At 22.8% G+C, this 20733-nt stretch overlaps 6 protein-coding genes across 9 annotated transcripts in view; 3 read left to right on the top strand and 3 right to left on the bottom strand.

Moving 5' to 3' along the window:
- Positions 1–341: 341 nt before the first annotated feature.
- On the top strand, positions 342–2182 carry LOC105364496 (phosphopantothenate--cysteine ligase CAB2-like). 2 transcript variants are annotated; one of them, XM_011502423.1, is made up of 6 exons: positions 342–584; positions 665–795; positions 884–981; positions 1044–1258; positions 1661–1843; positions 1931–2182. In XM_011502423.1, exons 1-6 carry the CDS (start codon positions 456–458, stop codon positions 2111–2113), a joined length of 939 nt encoding a protein of 312 aa, XP_011500725.1. In that variant the 5' UTR covers positions 342–455; the 3' UTR covers positions 2114–2182. The 2 variants fall into 2 exon arrangements, with proteins under 2 accessions (XP_011500725.1, XP_011500726.1); XM_011502424.1 differs by lacking the exon at positions 1661–1843.
- A 255-nt stretch (positions 2183–2437) lies between these two features.
- On the bottom strand, positions 2438–4342 carry LOC105364492 (vacuolar protein sorting-associated protein 16 homolog). The gene is made up of 6 exons (XM_011502419.1): positions 4272–4342; positions 3563–3706; positions 3238–3485; positions 2871–2967; positions 2681–2784; positions 2438–2611 (listed from the first exon to the last, which is right to left on the bottom strand). The coding sequence occupies exons 2-6, from the start codon at positions 3704–3706 to the stop codon at positions 2473–2475; spliced, it is 732 nt and encodes a 243-aa protein (XP_011500721.1). The 5' UTR covers positions 4272–4342; the 3' UTR covers positions 2438–2472.
- Positions 4343–5470: 1128 nt separating this feature from the next.
- LOC105364493 (phosphopantothenate--cysteine ligase CAB2-like) lies at positions 5471–7311 on the top strand. 2 transcript variants are annotated; one of them, XM_011502420.1, is made up of 6 exons: positions 5471–5713; positions 5794–5924; positions 6013–6110; positions 6173–6387; positions 6790–6972; positions 7060–7311. In XM_011502420.1, exons 1-6 carry the CDS (start codon positions 5585–5587, stop codon positions 7240–7242), a joined length of 939 nt encoding a protein of 312 aa, XP_011500722.1. In that variant the 5' UTR covers positions 5471–5584; the 3' UTR covers positions 7243–7311. The 2 variants fall into 2 exon arrangements, with proteins under 2 accessions (XP_011500722.1, XP_011500723.1); XM_011502421.1 differs by lacking the exon at positions 6790–6972.
- A 249-nt stretch (positions 7312–7560) lies between these two features.
- Vps16A (vacuolar protein sorting 16) lies at positions 7561–13144 on the bottom strand. The gene is made up of 16 exons (XM_011502422.1): positions 12995–13144; positions 12732–12918; positions 12158–12286; positions 11939–12083; positions 11744–11871; positions 11090–11265; positions 10638–11013; positions 10419–10546; positions 10105–10249; positions 9542–9676; positions 9324–9485; positions 8692–8835; positions 8367–8614; positions 8000–8096; positions 7810–7913; positions 7561–7740 (listed from the first exon to the last, which is right to left on the bottom strand). The coding sequence occupies exons 1-16, from the start codon at positions 13048–13050 to the stop codon at positions 7602–7604; spliced, it is 2499 nt and encodes an 832-aa protein (XP_011500724.1). The 5' UTR covers positions 13051–13144; the 3' UTR covers positions 7561–7601.
- A 733-nt stretch (positions 13145–13877) lies between these two features.
- LOC105364490 (pre-mRNA-splicing factor CWC21-like) lies at positions 13878–14969 on the top strand. The gene is made up of 2 exons (XM_011502417.1): positions 13878–13977; positions 14342–14969. Exon 2 carries the CDS (start codon positions 14349–14351, stop codon positions 14826–14828), a length of 480 nt encoding a protein of 159 aa, XP_011500719.1. The 5' UTR covers positions 13878–13977; positions 14342–14348; the 3' UTR covers positions 14829–14969.
- A 1298-nt stretch (positions 14970–16267) lies between these two features.
- The window catches only part of LOC105364489 (acyl-CoA Delta(11) desaturase), a 15871-nt gene continuing 11405 nt past the window's right edge, over positions 16268–20733 (bottom strand). Inside the window, exons 2-7 of one of the 2 annotated variants that reach the window (XR_912952.1) lie at positions 20070–20308; positions 19732–19862; positions 19139–19344; positions 18125–18310; positions 17409–18042; positions 16268–16868 (exon numbers count right to left, since the gene is read on the bottom strand). Coding sequence is in view for 1 of the 2 variants with exons in the window: in XM_011502416.1 (XP_011500718.1) it covers positions 17721–18042; positions 18125–18310; positions 19139–19344; positions 19732–19862; positions 20070–20295 (1071 nt within the window). In the remaining variant the exon portion in view is untranslated. Of the gene's footprint in view, positions 16869–17408; positions 18043–18124; positions 18311–19138; positions 19345–19731; positions 19863–20069; positions 20309–20733 lie in introns of those variants that run through there. The other variant, XM_011502416.1, reaches the window with a different exon arrangement.

The following is a 20733-nucleotide window of genomic DNA, read 5'->3' as shown; positions in this document are numbered from 1 at the left end:
GCAGGATTTATTTACTTTAATAATATTAGGCAACAACAAGTCAGGATGGTTCATTATAAAAAGTAAAATAGTATTTCATTTGCATATTTGATACGTTAAATAATTATAATTACAATCATATGTCGTAAATGAACTATATTTGTGTATATTTGTATATATGTCGTAAATGAACTATATTTGTGTATATTTGTATATATGTCGTAAATGAACTATATTTGTGTATATTTGTATATATGTCGTAAATGAACTATATTTGTGTATATTTGTATATATGTCGTAAATGAACTATATTTGTGTATATTTGTATATATGTCGTAAATGAACTATATTTGTGTAAATGAAGTATATTTGTGATTCATCGTTTATTCTAATATCTTGCATAATTTCTTATAGCATTTTAATATATGTGTAAATAAAATTTAATACAGGTTTGTTAATTTTTGTATTAAAATACAATGGCATTGTTGTGGGAAGAATTTTATGATAGAACTCCAAGACCTTCAAATCTTGATGAAAATGAAAAGCTCTTGAACAATTTTGCAAAACATCATATTGAGAAAAACAATAAGATTGTTTTAATAACAGTTAGTTCATTATTTACTTGAATACATTTTTTAATACTACTCATAATTAAATATTATGCAACATTTTATTTGTTACTTAGAGTGGTGGCACAACTGTTCCGTTAGAACATAATACAGTGCGATTTGTAGACAATTTTAGTGCAGGAAATCGAGGTTCAATTTCAGCAGAGTACTTTTTAGATCATGGTTACGCAGTTATTTTCATGCATAGGTAATAAAAATATATTTTATTTCTCGAATTGACTGAATTCAACTAAAATCAAGAAACATGATTTTCATATTTTATTGTATAATTACAGATTGAAGTCGTTAGAACCTTTTTCTCGACATTTTTCCGGACATAAATTTTTAGACATAATGAATTTAACAATGATAAATGATGTTACTTCAATATCAGGTATAGATATAGTAACTTTTCTTTATTTCAATAGCTAATATTAAATATTTTGTTATGAATAGTTGCACCACAATATGTTAATAAAATATCAAAAATTTTAAGAAAATATAAAGAAACTTTGAAAGATAACAAACTTCTGCAAATATGTTTTACTACTCTTTCTGAATATCTTTGGCTTCTTAGAAGTGCTTGTCAAGCGTTGACTATTTTAGAAAATAGAGCTATTTTATACTTGGCAGCTGCAGTATCTGATTTTTACATTCCTTCGAATGAAATGGCAAGTATTTTTTATATATAAATTTTTATAAAAGATATATACCGTTAAAATGCATTTTTAAAATAGTTCCTAATTTCAATAATAATTGTATAAGTTAGTAAAAATTATTTATATATAGAAAAAATATAAAAAATGTCCATCAATTATAAAATAAATTATATGAATACTAAATTCATTGATATAGTTACACAGACTTCGAATTATTTTGTTTTGATCTTTCTATTAATTATTTCATTGAATAAACAATATTCTTTCTTCATTGCAGCTAAAATCAAATAATAAACTATTTTAATTGATTCAGCTTGTTAATAAAATAATGAATTATTTAAAATTGTTTTTATATTGCAAATTAATAAATAATAATATAAAAATAAGTGTCAAATATTCATATGAAGGTTTCAGGCTTTACATAAAATTTCTTCAAGTGGAGCTCCATCCATTCATTTACAACTAGTTCCTAAAGTATTAGAGCCTCTTGTCAATCTTTGGGTTTCTAAGGCTTTTGTTGTATCATTTAAACTTGAAACCGATGAAAATATTCTCATTTCTAAAGCTCGTGAAGCATTAACAAAATATAATCACAATGTATGTAGTCAAACATATACATTCGCGATACATAGTATAATATTTAACAGTTTTCATTTACACTATGTCTCATTTCTTTTATTACAGTTAGTGATAGCAAATATATTACAGACACGTAAACAACAAGTTGTTTTTGTTAGTCAAGAAAACGACTATATCTTATCGCTTACAAATGAACAAATACAAAATGGAGAAGAAATAGAAAAGTTCATAGTCCAAAATCTCATAGAAAAACACGAAATTTGGATGAGATCTCAAAAACTTGACTAGTGATATGAAATATGTTAATATATTTTTACAATTTAACGATAGAACAAAATATTTTATTTTTTCAAGAAAAAGAACCAAAATGAGGTAATCAATTCATTATAAAGGAATATATGGATATATAATAAGATATAGATATTTTTTATTTATTTTTAACAGAAGTTAAAAAATTTAGAAAACATTTATAGGGTACTTTTATGATATTGTATATATTTTAATATTAATTACATATATTTATGCATATAAAAATTATAAAATAAATCTATTTAATATGTATTAAAGAAACTAATAATTATTTACATTATATTAATAAATTTAAATTAAAATTTAACTGAACCAAAATTTTTATTTCAAAATTAAATTCACTTTCCATTTCTAAGACTTGCTACCATAGCACCGATTTTTTCTTGCAATCTTCTATTATTACATCGGGCTAATACAAAAGTAATAGCAGCTAAATCTTTATGCTCTAAGGCAGTTTGAGCAGCTTCTAGTAACATACTAAAATATTATTTTATTAGTAATTTTAATGTGCAATATGAGTGTGTGTGTATACGTGTGAATACATACTCCAGTTTCACAAAATATTTAACTTTCAATTCATCCTTAATCCGAGGAAGATATTTTTTTGCCTCTAATTCTTTTTTATATTTCAAACACTGGTCCATGAAAGGCTGTATATTAAAGTTTATTTCAATTTTTTTTTAATTTTTATAGATGAAAATGTATTACTTATAAATTAAGTAACTATACTATGTACCTCATATCCAATTGGAGATTTTTTGTATTTGGAAAATTTTTCTAACTCATTCCATAATCCTTGCTCAGCCAAACATTGTATTCGTAACCACCAGTATCTATTTTCATTCAAACAAATAAACAATTTATAAAAGTATTTAATTAATGTCATAATAAAGATGGATTTTTAAATAAATTATCAATTTTTATCTATATGATAAGTATTCATATGTATTTAAAAATTACCTTTTATCATTAATACTGAATTATTTAATATAAAAAATAAACAAAATGTTTTAAATAAATATGAGTTCCAAAAGTAAAACTTTAAAGTTGTTTCGAATATATAAAATATGGTGAGTTACTAAGCATTTCGAAAAATTACATACCTTCGGTCTGGAAACTTATATTCTGATCTTAATTTATCAGCTAATTTAATTTCATTGTGTAAAAGTAAAACTTTTACTGTATCATGAAGTGGTTTTCCAACTACAGATTCGTGTAAAGTTTCTTCCAAGGAACGTTGATACCTTAATAATTTTATCTGTTCGTCTATCAAGCACGAATTTGCATCGTGCTTGCTCAATTTAAAATGATCTAATGCAGATTGTAACATTGCATCCCTTGAAGTAGAATTCTTAATATAAAAATTAATATGTGTTCTTAAATAATTAACGTAGCACGTACTATAAGATATAACCGGTAATTTTTTACCTGATAACTTTCCTTAATAAACCAAAGTGCTTGAGAATAATAATCATCATATTGATTATAAATATCGCGTAATGTTTCCCGATTATGATTTTGACAATATTTTATATACAATGTCATTGCTAATGGGCAATGCATAATGGCCATCTAAAAAAAAAAAATAATTTCTTAAAACTGCACTATTGTCAATCACATTTAGAATAAATTAATTATTAAATCGTTAATTCCAAATAATATTCAATTTTATCCATTACTTTTTAATAATCAAAGTTGAGCTTTAATTTGCTAAAATATGCAATAATTAAAAATATTAAAAAATATTTTCTTTTTCTGTTAATTTCACTAAAAATTTATAAATATTATTAAATCCTAATATATACACAAAATTTCTATTGAAATATTATATTTCCTCGATATCGATTATATATTCTACTTTTTTAACATGAATTGAATCTTTACATTAACATAGTAAATGTCTAATTCAATACTTCAAATCATTAATAATATTAACTGGCTTTATAAATTAAATGAGGAGTTTTATTTTATGTTTATAGTTCAATTATACTTCACGATGTATAATTTAAACAAAATCAATTCATGAGTATTTATGAAATTATTTTTTAATGATAAATGATTGGTGTTTCATTAATAGTTTAAGATTGTATTTTATTTATTCAATGATAAAAATATATCTACCCATGTTCTTTCCTACATGAAGTTTCTTTCGGATTCTTTTGTTTTGTAGTGTTTTGTTGATTTATATATAAAATAGCAAACTCCTCGAATATCCTGTACGTAGTTTATATTCAATACCCATTGGAGATTGAATACTACTTATTCATTTTTCATAGCTTCTGTAAAGATTAATATTATTATTTAGTGTTGATCAAAAAATATATTACAACAAAATTAAAGTTTCGTTAATATGAAATTATATACAGCGGTTTGCGAAGTGACCAAAATTTATTTTAGGATGGCTAAAAAGGAGTATTACGTAATATTTAAAATTCGCAGCAATTATTATGTATTATAATTAGGTTCTAAACAATTTTCTATTATATTTCAGCTCTTTCTTTTAACGTCGGTCTTTGTGTATGATTTTTCAATTGCAACTATATTGCTTACACGTAGAACAATAATTTGTCCAGAGATAACATGGGATCATAATTTTAATCCTGAGCCTTATAATAGATTGAGGAATACGCACCAGAGGGTAATATACTGTCGTTATCCGCAAATATATATGCATATATATATATATATATATATATATATATTAATTTCTTTATATTCAAATATGCATACTTAGCTTAATTGCAAAAATTCAAGAGTAATACAAGATTTTATAGAACCGAATAATTTTATCTCTTAATTTTATGTTTTAATCGATGGATTGTGAAGATTATTCCAACCTATAAAATATCGTTATTTCTGGTATTAATTATTTACTATGTGGAAATAATTTTGTCACTTTCATTTTTTGGCATATTCGAAACGAAATATAAGCTATTAAACAGAGTGCAAGCAGTAAGAATATTTAAGTATGATTTTTCTTTCTTATATAATATTGGCAGGATTTATTTACTTTAATAATATTAGGCAACAACAAGTCAGGATGGTTCATTATAAAAAGTAAAATAGTATTTCATTTGCATATTTGATACGTTAAATAATTATAATTACAATCATATGTCGTAAATGAACTATATTTGTGTATATTTGTATATATGTCGTAAATGAACTATATTTGTGTATATTTGTATATATGTCGTAAATGAACTATATTTGTGTATATTTGTATATATGTCGTAAATGAACTATATTTGTGTATATTTGTATATATGTCGTAAATGAACTATATTTGTGTATATTTGTATATATGTCGTAAATGAACTATATTTGTGTAAATGAAGTATATTTGTGATTCATCGTTTATTCTAATATCTTGCATAATTTCTTATAGCATTTTAATATATGTGTAAATAAAATTTAATACAGGTTTGTTAATTTTTGTATTAAAATACAATGGCATTGTTGTGGGAAGAATTTTATGATAGAACTCCAAGACCTTCAAATCTTGATGAAAATGAAAAGCTCTTGAACAATTTTGCAAAACATCATATTGAGAAAAACAATAAGATTGTTTTAATAACAGTTAGTTCATTATTTACTTGAATACATTTTTTAATACTACTCATAATTAAATATTATGCAACATTTTATTTGTTACTTAGAGTGGTGGCACAACTGTTCCGTTAGAACATAATACAGTGCGATTTGTAGACAATTTTAGTGCAGGAAATCGAGGTTCAATTTCAGCAGAGTACTTTTTAGATCATGGTTACGCAGTTATTTTCATGCATAGGTAATAAAAATATATTTTATTTCTCGAATTGACTGAATTCAACTAAAATCAAGAAACATGATTTTCATATTTTATTGTATAATTACAGATTGAAGTCGTTAGAACCTTTTTCTCGACATTTTTCCGGACATAAATTTTTAGACATAATGAATTTAACAATGATAAATGATGTTACTTCAATATCAGGTATAGATATAGTAACTTTTCTTTATTTCAATAGCTAATATTAAATATTTTGTTATGAATAGTTGCACCACAATATGTTAATAAAATATCAAAAATTTTAAGAAAATATAAAGAAACTTTGAAAGATAACAAACTTCTGCAAATATGTTTTACTACTCTTTCTGAATATCTTTGGCTTCTTAGAAGTGCTTGTCAAGCGTTGACTATTTTAGAAAATAGAGCTATTTTATACTTGGCAGCTGCAGTATCTGATTTTTACATTCCTTCGAATGAAATGGCAAGTATTTTTTATATATAAATTTTTATAAAAGATATATACCGTTAAAATGCATTTTTAAAATAGTTCCTAATTTCAATAATAATTGTATAAGTTAGTAAAAATTATTTATATATAGAAAAAATATAAAAAATGTCCATCAATTATAAAATAAATTATATGAATACTAAATTCATTGATATAGTTACACAGACTTCGAATTATTTTGTTTTGATCTTTCTATTAATTATTTCATTGAATAAACAATATTCTTTCTTCATTGCAGCTAAAATCAAATAATAAACTATTTTAATTGATTCAGCTTGTTAATAAAATAATGAATTATTTAAAATTGTTTTTATATTGCAAATTAATAAATAATAATATAAAAATAAGTGTCAAATATTCATATGAAGGTTTCAGGCTTTACATAAAATTTCTTCAAGTGGAGCTCCATCCATTCATTTACAACTAGTTCCTAAAGTATTAGAGCCTCTTGTCAATCTTTGGGTTTCTAAGGCTTTTGTTGTATCATTTAAACTTGAAACCGATGAAAATATTCTCATTTCTAAAGCTCGTGAAGCATTAACAAAATATAATCACAATGTATGTAGTCAAACATATACATTCGCGATACATAGTATAATATTTAACAGTTTTCATTTACACTATGTCTCATTTCTTTTATTACAGTTAGTGATAGCAAATATATTACAGACACGTAAACAACAAGTTGTTTTTGTTAGTCAAGAAAACGACTATATCTTATCGCTTACAAATGAACAAATACAAAATGGAGAAGAAATAGAAAAGTTCATAGTCCAAAATCTCATAGAAAAACACGAAATTTGGATGAGATCTCAAAAACTTGACTAGTGATATGAAATATGTTAATATATTTTTACAATTTAACGATAGAACAAAATATTTTATTTTTTCAAGAAAAAGAACCAAAATGAGGTAATCAATTCATTATAAAGGAATATATGGATATATAATAAGATATAGATATTTTTTATTTATTTTTAACAGAAGTTAAAAAATTTAGAAAACATTTATAGGGTACTTTTATGATATTGTATATATTTTAATATTAATTACATATATTTATGCATATAAAAATTATAAAATAAATCTATTTAATATGTATTAAAGAAACTAATAATTATTTACATTATATTAATAAATTTAAATTAAAATTTAACTGAACCAAAATTTTTATTTCAAAATTAAATTCACTTTCCATTTCTAAGACTTGCTACCATAGCACCGATTTTTTCTTGCAATCTTCTATTATTACATCGGGCTAATACAAAAGTAATAGCAGCTAAATCTTTATGCTCTAAGGCAGTTTGAGCAGCTTCTAGTAACATACTAAAATATTATTTTATTAGTAATTTTAATGTGCAATATGAGTGTGTGTGTATACGTGTGAATACATACTCCAGTTTCACAAAATATTTAACTTTCAATTCATCCTTAATCCGAGGAAGATATTTTTTTGCCTCTAATTCTTTTTTATATTTCAAACACTGGTCCATGAAAGGCTGTATATTAAAGTTTATTTCAATTTTTTTTTAATTTTTATAGATGAAAATGTATTACTTATAAATTAAGTAACTATACTATGTACCTCATATCCAATTGGAGATTTTTTGTATTTGGAAAATTTTTCTAACTCATTCCATAATCCTTGCTCAGCCAAACATTGTATTCGTAACCACCAGTATCTATTTTCATTCAAACAAATAAACAATTTATAAAAGTATTTAATTAATGTCATAATAAAGATGGATTTTTAAATAAATTATCAATTTTTATCTATATGATAAGTATTCATATGTATTTAAAAATTACCTTTTATCATTAATACTGAATTATTTAATATAAAAAATAAACAAAATGTTTTAAATAAATATGAGTTCCAAAAGTAAAACTTTAAAGTTGTTTCGAATATATAAAATATGGTGAGTTACTAAGCATTTCGAAAAATTACATACCTTCGGTCTGGAAACTTATATTCTGATCTTAATTTATCAGCTAATTTAATTTCATTGTGTAAAAGTAAAACTTTTACTGTATCATGAAGTGGTTTTCCAACTACAGATTCGTGTAAAGTTTCTTCCAAGGAACGTTGATACCTTAATAATTTTATCTGTTCGTCTATCAAGCACGAATTTGCATCGTGCTTGCTCAATTTAAAATGATCTAATGCAGATTGTAACATTGCATCCCTTGAAGTAGAATTCTTAATATAAAAATTAATATGTGTTCTTAAATAATTAACGTAGCACGTACTATAAGATATAACCGGTAATTTTTTACCTGATAACTTTCCTTAATAAACCAAAGTGCTTGAGAATAATAATCATCATATTGATTATAAATATCGCGTAATGTTTCCCGATTATGATTTTGACAATATTTTATATACAATGTCATTGCTAATGGGCAATGCATAATGGCCATCTAAAAAAAAAAAATAATTTCTTAAAACTGCACTATTGTCAATCACATTTAGAATAAATTAATTATTAAATCGTTAATTCCAAATAATATTCAATTTTATCCATTACTTTTTAATAATCAAAGTTGAGCTTTAATTTGCTAAAATATGCAATAATTAAAAATATTAAAAAATATTTTCTTTTTCTGTTAATTTCACTAAAAATTTATAAATATTATTAAATCCTAATATATACACAAAATTTCTATTGAAATATTATATTTCCTCGATATCGATTATATATTCTACTTTTTTAACATGAATTGAATCTTTACATTAACATAGTAAATGTCTAATTCAATACTTCAAATCATTAATAATATTAACTGGCTTTATAAATTAAATGAGGAGTTTTATTTTATGTTTATAGTTCAATTATACTTCACGATGTATAATTCATACAATATCGGAGATAAATCTAAATATATAAATGTTTTATTATTTCAATTACCTGAAAATCTGAAAGTGGCATATGTTCTCTTAAATGTAGTATAACAGTATAAACTAAATCTGTATTTCCACTTTCTACTGCTTTCTTGAGCGCAGCTTGTTCTTCTCCTAATCTTAATAGTAATGGAACTTGTAATTGCGCTTTTGGCTCGTAATCAATCAACTGAAATAAAATGGATTCAAATATTACAGTAATAATCTTAATTTACATGTCTATACCTTTATAGCAAGTTGTTTTCTTCCACAATCTGCAGCTCTTACTGCAATTTCGCTATATGAAACACCTGGAGTATATCCTAATTTATCAGCAATTTCTTCTGCTATTTGTTCTTTATCAAGTTGCGTTTGTTTAACCTGAAGTTTAATTGTAAACGAATAAAATATATATATCATATATTATATATATTATATATTATATATATTATATTTATATAAATTTTGAAAAATTATTAATAACTAATAAATATTTCGTTTATTCAATTCCTATACAAATATTTACACAATATTTATCTGAAATAAAATTTATATTAAATAAGCAATACAGTTAGATATTTTAATAAAATTTCATAAGTCGTGTGACTTAACTTTTATAATTTATATTATGAATATATCTGTTATGAAGTATTTTTTATAGCCATTTAAATTAAATTATTGTATTTTATAAGAATCACAGTGTTATTTGAATTGATTTATTGTAATTATTATTTGTCATTATACTCATTTTAAAACTTGATTCACCATTATTAGTGGTATAATTTATTATATTAAGTTTAATTTCATACCTTATAGCATGCCCAATGGGCTAATATTCTGCTTTCGCCATCAATTTCTGATAACTGAAGATGTCTAGATATTTGTATACCAAGATAATAATGTTTTCTAGCAACTAATCTATCTAACATTACCTGATATGATAATGTATTTAATCTAATAAAAATATAAAAAAAAATAAATTGGAATATTTATGTTTGTTAATAAATAAGTATAATTTATTTATATACAAATTTTTTAATTGAATACAATATATAGTTATTGTTTTTTTATTAATTGTTTATCAGTTTAATTTAATTTATTAATTTTAATATAAAATACTTACTGTACGTATGTTAGTGGTATACCAATTTTAGGATGTCTTATAGCATTTAAAACTCTTAATGTTCTGCACATATTAACATAGTAATCAGGATTGATATTTCTACTAAATCCCTTCCCAAATTTGGCTGCCTTCCAAAAATCAATATATAATAATAAATATAGTATGACTATACATTGAACATTTTTATAATTAATTTTATAATAAAATACTTGTAATTACTCGCATAAGAAGTTTTTGGGTTTGGAAATCAAATTCATGACTTACAGCAGTAATACAATTCATTACTGCAGAATCTAATTTATCTTTTACTAAATCAATATAACTATCAGCTTTGTGACTTCTTTTTTTAAATTGTTTTGAAGCTTCTAGGAGGTAGGAAGCAGCATCTGTAGAGTTAATTCGAAATATTTTTTGGACAACTTGAGGAACTTTTTGAATTATTTCGTGAGAATAAGCTGAAAGAACTCTAACACAGTCTATCTCTGTTATTAAATTAACCGGTCCTTCATAAGAATAGGATATTATTTCTTCTCCCTTTAAGCCAAATATCATCATAGTATTGTTCCAACAGCAAACCACTGCCTCTGAACCACACCTACACAATACTTTTCATTATTAATATATAATTGATAAATAAATAGATATAGAAGTGAATTTATAAATTTATTAACCATGCGATATCTGTTAGCGAGTCTTTTATATTGGTAGTATATTCACAATATTTTTCTCTCAGGTTGACAGAACCAAGAAATAAATAGCCAGAATCAGCATACAAAGCAATGTGTTGACTATTGCTTGAAACTGCTATTGTATTGATTCCACTTACTTTATTGTTAAAAAGTTTATTCTATAATAAATAACATAATTATATTTCAGTATTACAATAGAAGTATTTACAATAAATGTTTTCATTTACAAATGTCGAGATGCTTCTATCTTTTGAATTTTTATACAATATTCTAATCTATGTACTTTTATTTTAAATTCAAAATAAACTTCAAGTTTTGTAATGAATATAATAATGCCATAAAAACTTATAAAAAAGTAAATTTTCATATTTAAATTTGAATTGAATTAGTTTCAAACAATTTATTGTAAAGTTATTTTCAACTGTTAAAAAATTAATAATTTAGATATAATTGAATCTATAACAATACAATAGTAATATATAAATATTAACTCTACACTAAAAAATATAAAATAATTTAAACTACTAAATGTTAATACTGTATCTAAAATACTTAAAAAAATTTTTATTTAAATTTTGTGTAGATTAATTTTCTATATTAATATTTTATATATAATATGAAAGGTACAAAACATACAAAAGGTATTGAAATCGGTGTTTGATAAGAATGATGTAATTGATGTATACCATCTTGATTTGCTAATATTATTTGACTTTCTCTGTCTTGACGGATTACACACCAACTGTCAATCATCCCACTAAATTCTAATTAAATTTAGTCAAATTATGTATGTATCTAAAAATATTCCAATTAATAATTTTTTTAACTCACTAGGTAAATCTGCAAATTTTCTAACTTTCGGTTCTCCTACATTATTTACAAGAAAAATACGATTGGCTGATGTTAAAATTGCTACACCTGTGCCGTTTATGCTTGGAAAAAATTTAGCTTCAATAATTTTTGTTTCTTTTGCTTCCTAATAGAAAAAAGAAAGAGTAGATTATAATATGAAATATGAAGAGTTGATATTAAAATCTCTTCCAATTTTACTTCTCCCATGCTAAATGTGTGTTGATAATGACCAAAGATATCATATATTAAAACCATTCCGTCTTCTTGTATACATAACAATTCTTCTTGATGCGACCATCCCATTGCAACTAATTGTCCACTGTTCCACTAAAAAATAAATTAATGAGAATATATTATATCTTAATTTAATTATAAATGATTAATATTTAGGTATATCAGTGTAGTATTAATAAAAATTCTGTATTAATAAGATAAATATATATATATCATTATTAATATATTATAAATATTATCAATTACACTGGAAAATATAATTAATTATTTAATATAAATAAATTTATTAAAATATAATGACTACTCAGTTATTTACTGTAAATTTTTAAAAAACTATAAAGTAATTTCCAATTATATATATAATCACATTTATAGATAAAATTAGAAATAAAATTACTTTCTATATAATTAAATTAGTGAGAGTTTATTACTTTATAAGTAAGATAATGGAATTATTTAATACTTTTCAAAATTAAACTACAACGACAATGGGTAATATACTAAAGTAAGGTGTATAAACAATATATAAGATGCATACTTGCAGCTTTGCCATTAACTGCCCAGATGACGAATATAAAGAAATAACTGCTTTTGTCGATCCTTGTACTTTTACAAATTTTTTTGGATTTCTACATATAGCTATTGAACCTCCATAAGGAGCAGCAACTACTAAATTATCTAAACTACTTTCGTGACGAAACGAAAGAGGATAGATTTCAAATTTTCTAAAATAGAAATAAAAGTAATATATAAGAAAATATAAATATTTTTAATATTCACTTGAAAATTATTTATACTCACCTAAAATAATTGTCACGTTCCAGCGAAAACCAGTCTGCTGTTAGCATCACAGACATTTTAAAACTATTTAATTTTGTCTTTAAAAATAAATTATATTTAACACATTAATTTGAGGTTATAAATTGCTCAACCTTTTCATATCATATTCAAATATAATTATTATGTATTTGTAGAACTTGTGTCAAAAATTTATTAAATAATTAATATGAATATAATTTTTCTGTGACATTTAAATAAATTTTAAATAAAAAATAAAATTTCAAATTATATTTGACTTAATTTTTTAAGATTTTTCACTATATGATACAACAGAAACTAGAATTATACATATTGTCTTAAAAATAGTTAGCTTTAAAAAGCTTTAATTGTTAATTGTTAATGGTTGTTATGCTTAAAATAACTGGAGCCGAACTAAGATTTGAACGAATATTTTTTAATATTTTTAAATTATCAATATGAAGTTTATTAATATTTATTTATAACTTATTTAATTAAAAGAAATATAGATAAACCTTTTCAGATATTAAAGAAAATATATGTCATTACATATAAAATTGATTATATTTTCTGAATGAGCATAAATCAAATATTAAATTAATAACAGTTTTTCCTAACAGTTATTAAATACAAAAATTAATCACCAGAATTATCTAAAATCAAATGTTATTTAATGCTATTAATTACACAGTCTTAATGTAATTTTTATTATTATTTAACTATAAGATCATTGATTATCTTTGGAATTTAGGCCTTAGACATTGTTCGTATAGTACTTGTAATCATAATCATAAAGTCTTTTTTCTCAGCTGTTAATCTAGGAATCTGTAAAATTATTGTTTTAGGTTTGATATATAAAAACATACTACATATACGTATAATAATACTTAACCTATTAAATTTAACTCATTCTTTAGAGTGCTCAGACTAATAAAACAAAAAGTTTATAATCAGAAAAGAATCTTTTGAATTTTGACTACATAAAGGTGCGTTTAGCTGGAAAATATATATTTAAAATAAAAAACTATATTATTATTTAAATTAAGATTTTATTTTTAACATTGCAACTTACTACTTATTTATTTATAATGGAATTTAACAAAGTTAAATTTGAACTTTACTATATTGTTCCATACACATTTTTATGTTTTAATATGTAAAATATTATATATAGATTTTGAAATAAGAGTTATATTATGTATTTGATTATAAACTAAGAATTAAAGCTTGTGTTATTTATTTTATCTTCAATTAAATTTATGTATTCTATGTTTTATTGCATTTGTTAATAAATATATTGCCTGATCTATATTCTATTTAATATTCTAAAAAAAAATTTTTTTTTTGTAGATCAAATATGTATAACGGTGTTGGTCTTCCAACTCCTAGAGGATCTGGCACCAGTGGTCATGTACAACGCAATTGTGCAATTTCATTCAAAAAGGAAAAAAAGAAACATACAGAAGTAAGTAAACTTGATCCAATTAATCGACAACCAAATAAGGAAATTCTTGAACATACTAGAAAAAGAGAAATTGAAGTTAAATGCTTTGAATTATCTGATGCTTTAGAAGAGGAAGGATATACTCAAGAAGAAATAGATATTAAGGTTACGTCATATAGAAAAATATTACTCGAAAATTATGAAAAATCAAAAAAAGATAAGAAACACACTGACGAATATGGTCGTCCAATTGTTCATGATTCGCATCAAAGTGCTGAAGCTCAATTAGAAAGAAATGCTAAATTACGAGATGCTTTTGGCTTATCCAAAATCGATGAAAGTAATTTGAATTCTGAAGCACATTCAACTGCAAGGTCTAAAAACAAATCTTGAATTACAATTTTATAGTCGATAATAAACTAGGGTTATGTTTAAAATAATCAATTACTTTAAGTTCAATTCAAGTATGTAACGTGCTTTTATAATGCATTATAAAAATAAAATTATAAATAAATAAAAGAAATTTATTTATAATTGTAATTAAGGAGTAAATTATGCTTTTCAACAATAAAACTAATAAAAATTATAAAATTATTTTAATTTTATTTATATTAAATAGTTTAGACATTTGAATTTTTAAAAATATTTGAAAGTATTTTTTTTTAAGTACATACATAAATACTATATATAATACTTATATTAATTGAATAAAATACTACATAAATTGTTTCATCAATTATAAACACAAAGTCAATATACATTGTATAAACACTGTCATATTATGGAATAATATATTAAATAAAAAATATAAAATACTCATCATCTAAATTTATATTTAATTTCTTCTATTTTTCTATGTCATTTATATTTAACAATATAAATTTAAAAGCATTAACTAATAATAAATTGTACTAATTATTTAAAGTCAATATCATAATGGTTGCTTATAATTGACTTTTAACTTTATATCTATTTTTCCAAAATAACAGAAAAATCCCAAATATATTATTAATTTTAAATTAATATTTTCCTTACATATTTGTCTTAAACTTTTAATTTAAACATACTATTTAAGTTGAATTGTAACTAAAAATATTTCTACAAAATAATATTAACACACAATTTAAGACTAATAATAAAACATGTTACAGTAGAATATTTTTTCTATTTTTAATAAAATATTGTACAAAATTAATATACATTATATAGCACATAATAATTTAAACAAATCTTGAAAAGAATTTAATTATAATTTGAAAAGTAAGATAATGAAATTCTATAGAATATACATCATGTTGAAAAGATATGCGTTTCATTTTATAATGTATTGTATAACGTAAAAAATAATTTTAGCTGTTATGTATTTAAAAACAAAAGAATATTTATTGTAATATTCTATATTCATAATAAAATATTAATTTTTTTCATTATCTTATACTTTATTAAAAATACTAAATTATCGACGTAAGATCCTACATCGAATATTTTTATGTAATATAGCAACACTCAGCTACCATGAATAAAATTCAATTTAGGATAGTTTTTGGATTCTTTTAGGCTAAATTTAATTTATATTATATTTATAAAAGTTGTTGAGAAAATATTTTTAATAATTATCATTTTTTTTTATAATCTAAAAACAGAATTATTTTTATACGTTAATGTGAAAATATCATTTATAACTTGATAAGTAATATTAAAAATTATATTTTTATCAATAAATTTAAGTATTAATACATGCATAAAAAAATCCAATTACAATGTGTAATTGTTCTAAATATTCTTACAGATACGTTTAATATTTAGTGCAAAGGCGTTTTCAGACACTAGAATAAAACAAAATGTAAACTAGCGTTTATTTTAATATATATAATAAATATTAAACGTTAATAATCAACGCATTACACATTCACGTAGGGTATTTTTTGCTACGTGGAACCTTATTAGGCTATCTTAGATGTTGATTCATCAATATAATATCACGCTTTATACTGTTATGTAATTTCACAATTTGAGTTTGTAAATCACATTTGCAGTAAGAATAATTATTTAAAAAATTACAAATAAATTTTGGGATTTTGTCGACACCGCACTGCAGCGTTTGCAAAATTTGGTATACAAACAATTGATTTACTAATAGTTACAGCATACTGCAAGATTATTAATTTCACAGATGTTTGTCCTTATGTATTTATAATGATATATATGTTATTTAAATATTCACAAATATATATCTAAGTTTTGTATTTCGCATTTAAAGATGTATGTTTCTCATAGCTTACTGGTATGCTAGCTATAGTGTGCAATATATTGTTTTTTTGAGAAACAATGTTTGATGCTTTAATACAGGTACCAGGTAGTCATTTTAAATTATTTCGATTTATCTTCAGAATAGAAAGAATGGTTAATTTTTGTATGATGCAATAAATTTTTCTGCAATACAAAATATTAAGTTACTTATATATTAAATATATGTTCAGCTCACAGATTAACTTAATGGCTAGAAAAATGTTCTATTAGGGAATTAGCACTGTAGGAACTAACTCATTTCGTGCTGCATACGAGGATAATTTTATAAGAAAAAATTAAAAATAATGTTAGTGATAATCAGTTATAAATTACTTACACAATTTTTTCCAATAATTTTCATAAAATTTAGAAGATTAATTATTACTACCATGAAAGAATGTTGTTGCCAATAGTTAAATCAAGAAACAATGTGAAAATATTCTAATAATTCATTTACTGAAAATAATAGAAATCTATTATATTAAGCTTTAAAAAAATCGTATTCATTATATTTTAAAAAGAATGTGTATAAAAAGTAGTTTTTAATAATGGATTTACAATATTCAACTCGGAAAGTAATTATTTATAAAAAATCTATTATAGTTTGAGAAAATTCCTGTAGTTATAATTCAATAAAATATAGTGTAAATAAAATAATTAAATAAAATAAATAAACTCCTTCACCTAATAAATATTTAATTAGGCTCAAGCAATTCACTTATAGTAGCTGCAGTTGTTTTTGAGATATTATTTAGTTTTAAATTATATTTGCCAATTGACTATATGAAATAGATCTTATTAAAACTGATAGTGCCCGAAACGCTTTTATAATATAATTGAAATAAAAAATTCTGATTGAGAATTATTTTTGTTCGACTAGTGTTGCAACAGTCCAGTCTCAGTTAACGTCACTCATTAAATTTTATGAACGATGGAAGGCATATAAAGATGTACATTAAGCTACTTCATTTTATATAAATTTTTACAGTTGTAGTTTTAATGGTCTTTGACATGATTGATAATTATTGCAGCTTCTCGTTCCTCTTGTGTTTGATCTTTATCACCCCAACCCCAAACTTCATGTGTGCCGTCTCCAGTTCTTTCGACTCTTTTTTTAACCATATCAATTGAAGCTGTTTTAAGATCGTACGCCCATCCAATGCGAGAGAAAAAGTCAATAAAGGCTGTAGTAAAATTAAATGCGTAGTTTCCCAGTTCAGATGTTTTGTAATCCCAAGGAAAGACATGGTGATAATTATGCCATCCTTCACCAAGGGCCATTATTGCAACACCTTTATTTTCTGAGGGATTTATATATCTATAAAAAAAAATAATAATCATATTTATTATTTTATCAATGAAATTAAAAGGTTTCAAAAATAAATTATACTGAAACTCACTGGTCGTACGGTTTTCTTCCAAATAAGTGAGCTGCAGAATTTACTAACCATGTCATATTCAAGGTAAATGTATACCGCAGAATAGTTGGAATAAAATAAGCGTTTGCCCAAGTTTCACTCCAAAAATAAACAGGAATCACCATAGGAATAAAAAAGCAAACCAGTGGCATGAGATAAATATAGTACCTAAAATTTTGAAAGTTCCAATTATTTCCAAAAACACACTTGTCTATGATTATTATTTAATTAATTTTTTAATGAAATAATCGATAATTGTTAAATTTAATATTTAATGTATTTTAAATTTAATATGATAATTAATAATAAACTGTAATAATCTATTATTGAAAACAATTTTACATGATGATAGTTAAATGAACATAGGCAAAATTAATATAACTTTTATACTAAATAAAACTGAATAAATATAAATTGCTTAATTTATAAAAATGAAAATGTTTATTCATAATATAGTGAACTTAACAAATAATAGAAATTCATTGTTCAGATCAAATTTATAAAATATACTTATATATATTTATATATATACTAATTAATAACTTTTTATAATAACATTATTTTTGTCTACAGTTAAATTATGCCTTTTTATGTGAATATATATAGACTTATTTCGTTATTTTTAAAATAAGAAGCAATTATTAAAAGAAAAACATTCTTTCATAAGAAAATTAATAAAATAATAAATATCAAACTTATATTGGTGTAGCATAACTTATATTCAAACACTCTTTATAACGAACATATACAAAATTTAAATTTAATCAATAATATAGTTACTATTGCATTTAATTGTATATAAAATTTAAATATATATAATATTTAATTGTATATAAAAATAATGTATTTAATTAAATCAATTGAGTAGTAAATATTTTAATACCATTCATTAAAATATACGAATACATGTGTATAAATATAAATGTACGCTATTCATTAAATAAAATGCTAATGAAGACAATCTTTTTGTATGCTAAAATTTGTATTTAAGCGCACCTCTTTTGAAATTTCAGAATCGGATCGCTCTTAAGATCGGATAGATCAATCCCTTTGCCTTTCTCTTTGATTTGAGGATGTTTTCGACAAAGTAACCATCCGACGTGTGAGAAAAAGAAACCTCTCGTTGCATTGTGTGGATCAGCATCAGTTTCACTATATTTATGGTGCATTCTGTGATCTCTTGCCCAATCTACAGCTGCATCCTAAAATTATTTTACTTATTCAATATATACTATAATAAAATTAATATATTATACATTAAAAAATTCTTAATTTTAATTTTAAAAATTAGTGGTTTAATTAAATCCTAAATAATTTGCTAATAGTCAAATTAAAAAATTTTGTTTTTATTCACAAATTCTTTTATTCATTCTTACTTAAAAGTTTCTGCAGTAGAAGACTAATCTGTATCTGTCCTGTTTAAATTATACGTAAAATGACATTTTATAAAAAAAAAAAAAAAAAAGAAAAAGTTTGAGTAAAAAAGAGTGCAAACACTAGATTCTTTATATATTATATAATGTAAAAATTATAACTATAAATTAAATTAAATGTTTATGTTGGAAATTACAATTACAATTGCAATATACCTGAAAAGCAAGTGTGTTAAGGATAATTAATAAAAGACGTAGTTGCCAAGTAGCTTTGTATGATCTGTGTGACCAAAGCCTATGTGCACCTGCTGTAATTCCAATTCCACTAGCTTGATATAAAAGAAATGCTGAAAAACATAACATAAATTATTTATAGAATGGTCTGTCTTATCTAAAGGGTTTTAAAAACTATAACTAAATAGCATTTTAGCATCTAATTTATCATCTAATTTTATTTTCATTTTTTATATTTATTAATTGATTAATCGATAATTTAAATATATTTGAGATATTATTTATGCAAAAAGATTTGTAAAAAGAATATATTGGAATACCAAATATTGTTGTAGCAATTTTAGCTGATGTAAAAATAAGGTAGATTCCATACAGTGCTCCAATATGAAGAAAAAGAAATATAAATACATTCTTCCAAACAATTTGCAATTTATATTCAATTTTCTCTTTCGTTTCTTCATTAACCAATTGATGCCTTGGTAAATTTTCAAGAGTTTCTTCTTCAAAAAGTACTCCAGTTGGTGCACTAGTAATATTTGGTGCCATTACGAATTTAATTCTGTAATTTAAATAAATCATATTGTATACTTATAAAAATGTTATGTATTATTATATTTTATTATGTTATGTTATATATATACATTTCAATTTATATTGTCCGCGTTTATATATATGCACAAATATATTTATAAATAATTTGTAATTAAATTTTAATAAAAAAAAAAATTAATTACTTTATTAATATGATTAAAACAGAATTTGATAATAAAGATTGAATAAATTAATATTATCTATTTGCGGGTATCTTTAATTTATAACATGGAATGCTTATTTAAATGATCTAATGCTCAAAATGTAATTAATTAAATAATGAGAAGTAAATGTAAAATATATGCTAATGAATATAAAAATTTAGAAATATTAAAAACAAAATGTACTCTGCGTACATATATATATATATATATATATATATATATATATATA

The sequence above is a fragment of the Ceratosolen solmsi genome, unplaced genomic scaffold, assembly GCF_000503995.2.
Source record: "Ceratosolen solmsi marchali unplaced genomic scaffold, CerSol_1.0 scaffold39, whole genome shotgun sequence".
Taxonomy (NCBI): Eukaryota; Metazoa; Arthropoda; class Insecta; order Hymenoptera; family Agaonidae; genus Ceratosolen; species Ceratosolen solmsi.
Note: the sequence above shows the minus strand (reverse complement) of the source record. Positions and strands in the feature narration are given on the sequence as shown.

What these genes read in the sequence shown, in the direction of transcription:
- LOC105364496 (XM_011502423.1), top strand. Translation starts at nt 456, where the DNA reads ATGGCATTGTTGTGGGAAGAATTTTATGATAGAACTCCAAGACCTTCA. An exon ending in ACATTCCTTCGAATGAAATG is followed by an intron (nt 1,259 to 1,660) that starts GCAAGTATTTTT and finishes TGAAGGTTTCAG; the next exon opens with GCTTTACATAAAATTTCTTC. An exon ending in TAACAAAATATAATCACAAT is followed by an intron (nt 1,844 to 1,930) that starts GTATGTAGTCAA and finishes CTTTTATTACAG; the next exon opens with TTAGTGATAGCAAATATATT.
- LOC105364492 (XM_011502419.1), bottom strand. Translation starts at nt 3,706, where the DNA reads ATGGCCATTATGCATTGCCCATTAGCAATGACATTGTATATAAAATAT. An exon ending in TTATTAAGGAAAGTTATCAG is followed by an intron (nt 3,486 to 3,562) that starts GTAAAAAATTAC and finishes TTTTATATTAAG; the next exon opens with AATTCTACTTCAAGGGATGC. An exon ending in AAATATTTTGTGAAACTGGA is followed by an intron (nt 2,612 to 2,680) that starts GTATGTATTCAC and finishes ATAATATTTTAG; the next exon opens with TATGTTACTAGAAGCTGCTC.
- LOC105364493 (XM_011502420.1), top strand. Translation starts at nt 5,585, where the DNA reads ATGGCATTGTTGTGGGAAGAATTTTATGATAGAACTCCAAGACCTTCA. An exon ending in ATAAGATTGTTTTAATAACA is followed by an intron (nt 5,714 to 5,793) that starts GTTAGTTCATTA and finishes TTTGTTACTTAG; the next exon opens with AGTGGTGGCACAACTGTTCC. An exon ending in TAACAAAATATAATCACAAT is followed by an intron (nt 6,973 to 7,059) that starts GTATGTAGTCAA and finishes CTTTTATTACAG; the next exon opens with TTAGTGATAGCAAATATATT.
- Vps16A (XM_011502422.1), bottom strand. Translation starts at nt 13,050, where the DNA reads ATGTCTGTGATGCTAACAGCAGACTGGTTTTCGCTGGAACGTGACAAT. An exon ending in GAACGTGACAATTATTTTAG is followed by an intron (nt 12,919 to 12,994) that starts GTGAGTATAAAT and finishes TTTCTATTTTAG; the next exon opens with AAAATTTGAAATCTATCCTC. An exon ending in TTATTAAGGAAAGTTATCAG is followed by an intron (nt 8,615 to 8,691) that starts GTAAAAAATTAC and finishes TTTTATATTAAG; the next exon opens with AATTCTACTTCAAGGGATGC.
- LOC105364490 (XM_011502417.1), top strand. Translation starts at nt 14,349, where the DNA reads ATGTATAACGGTGTTGGTCTTCCAACTCCTAGAGGATCTGGCACCAGT.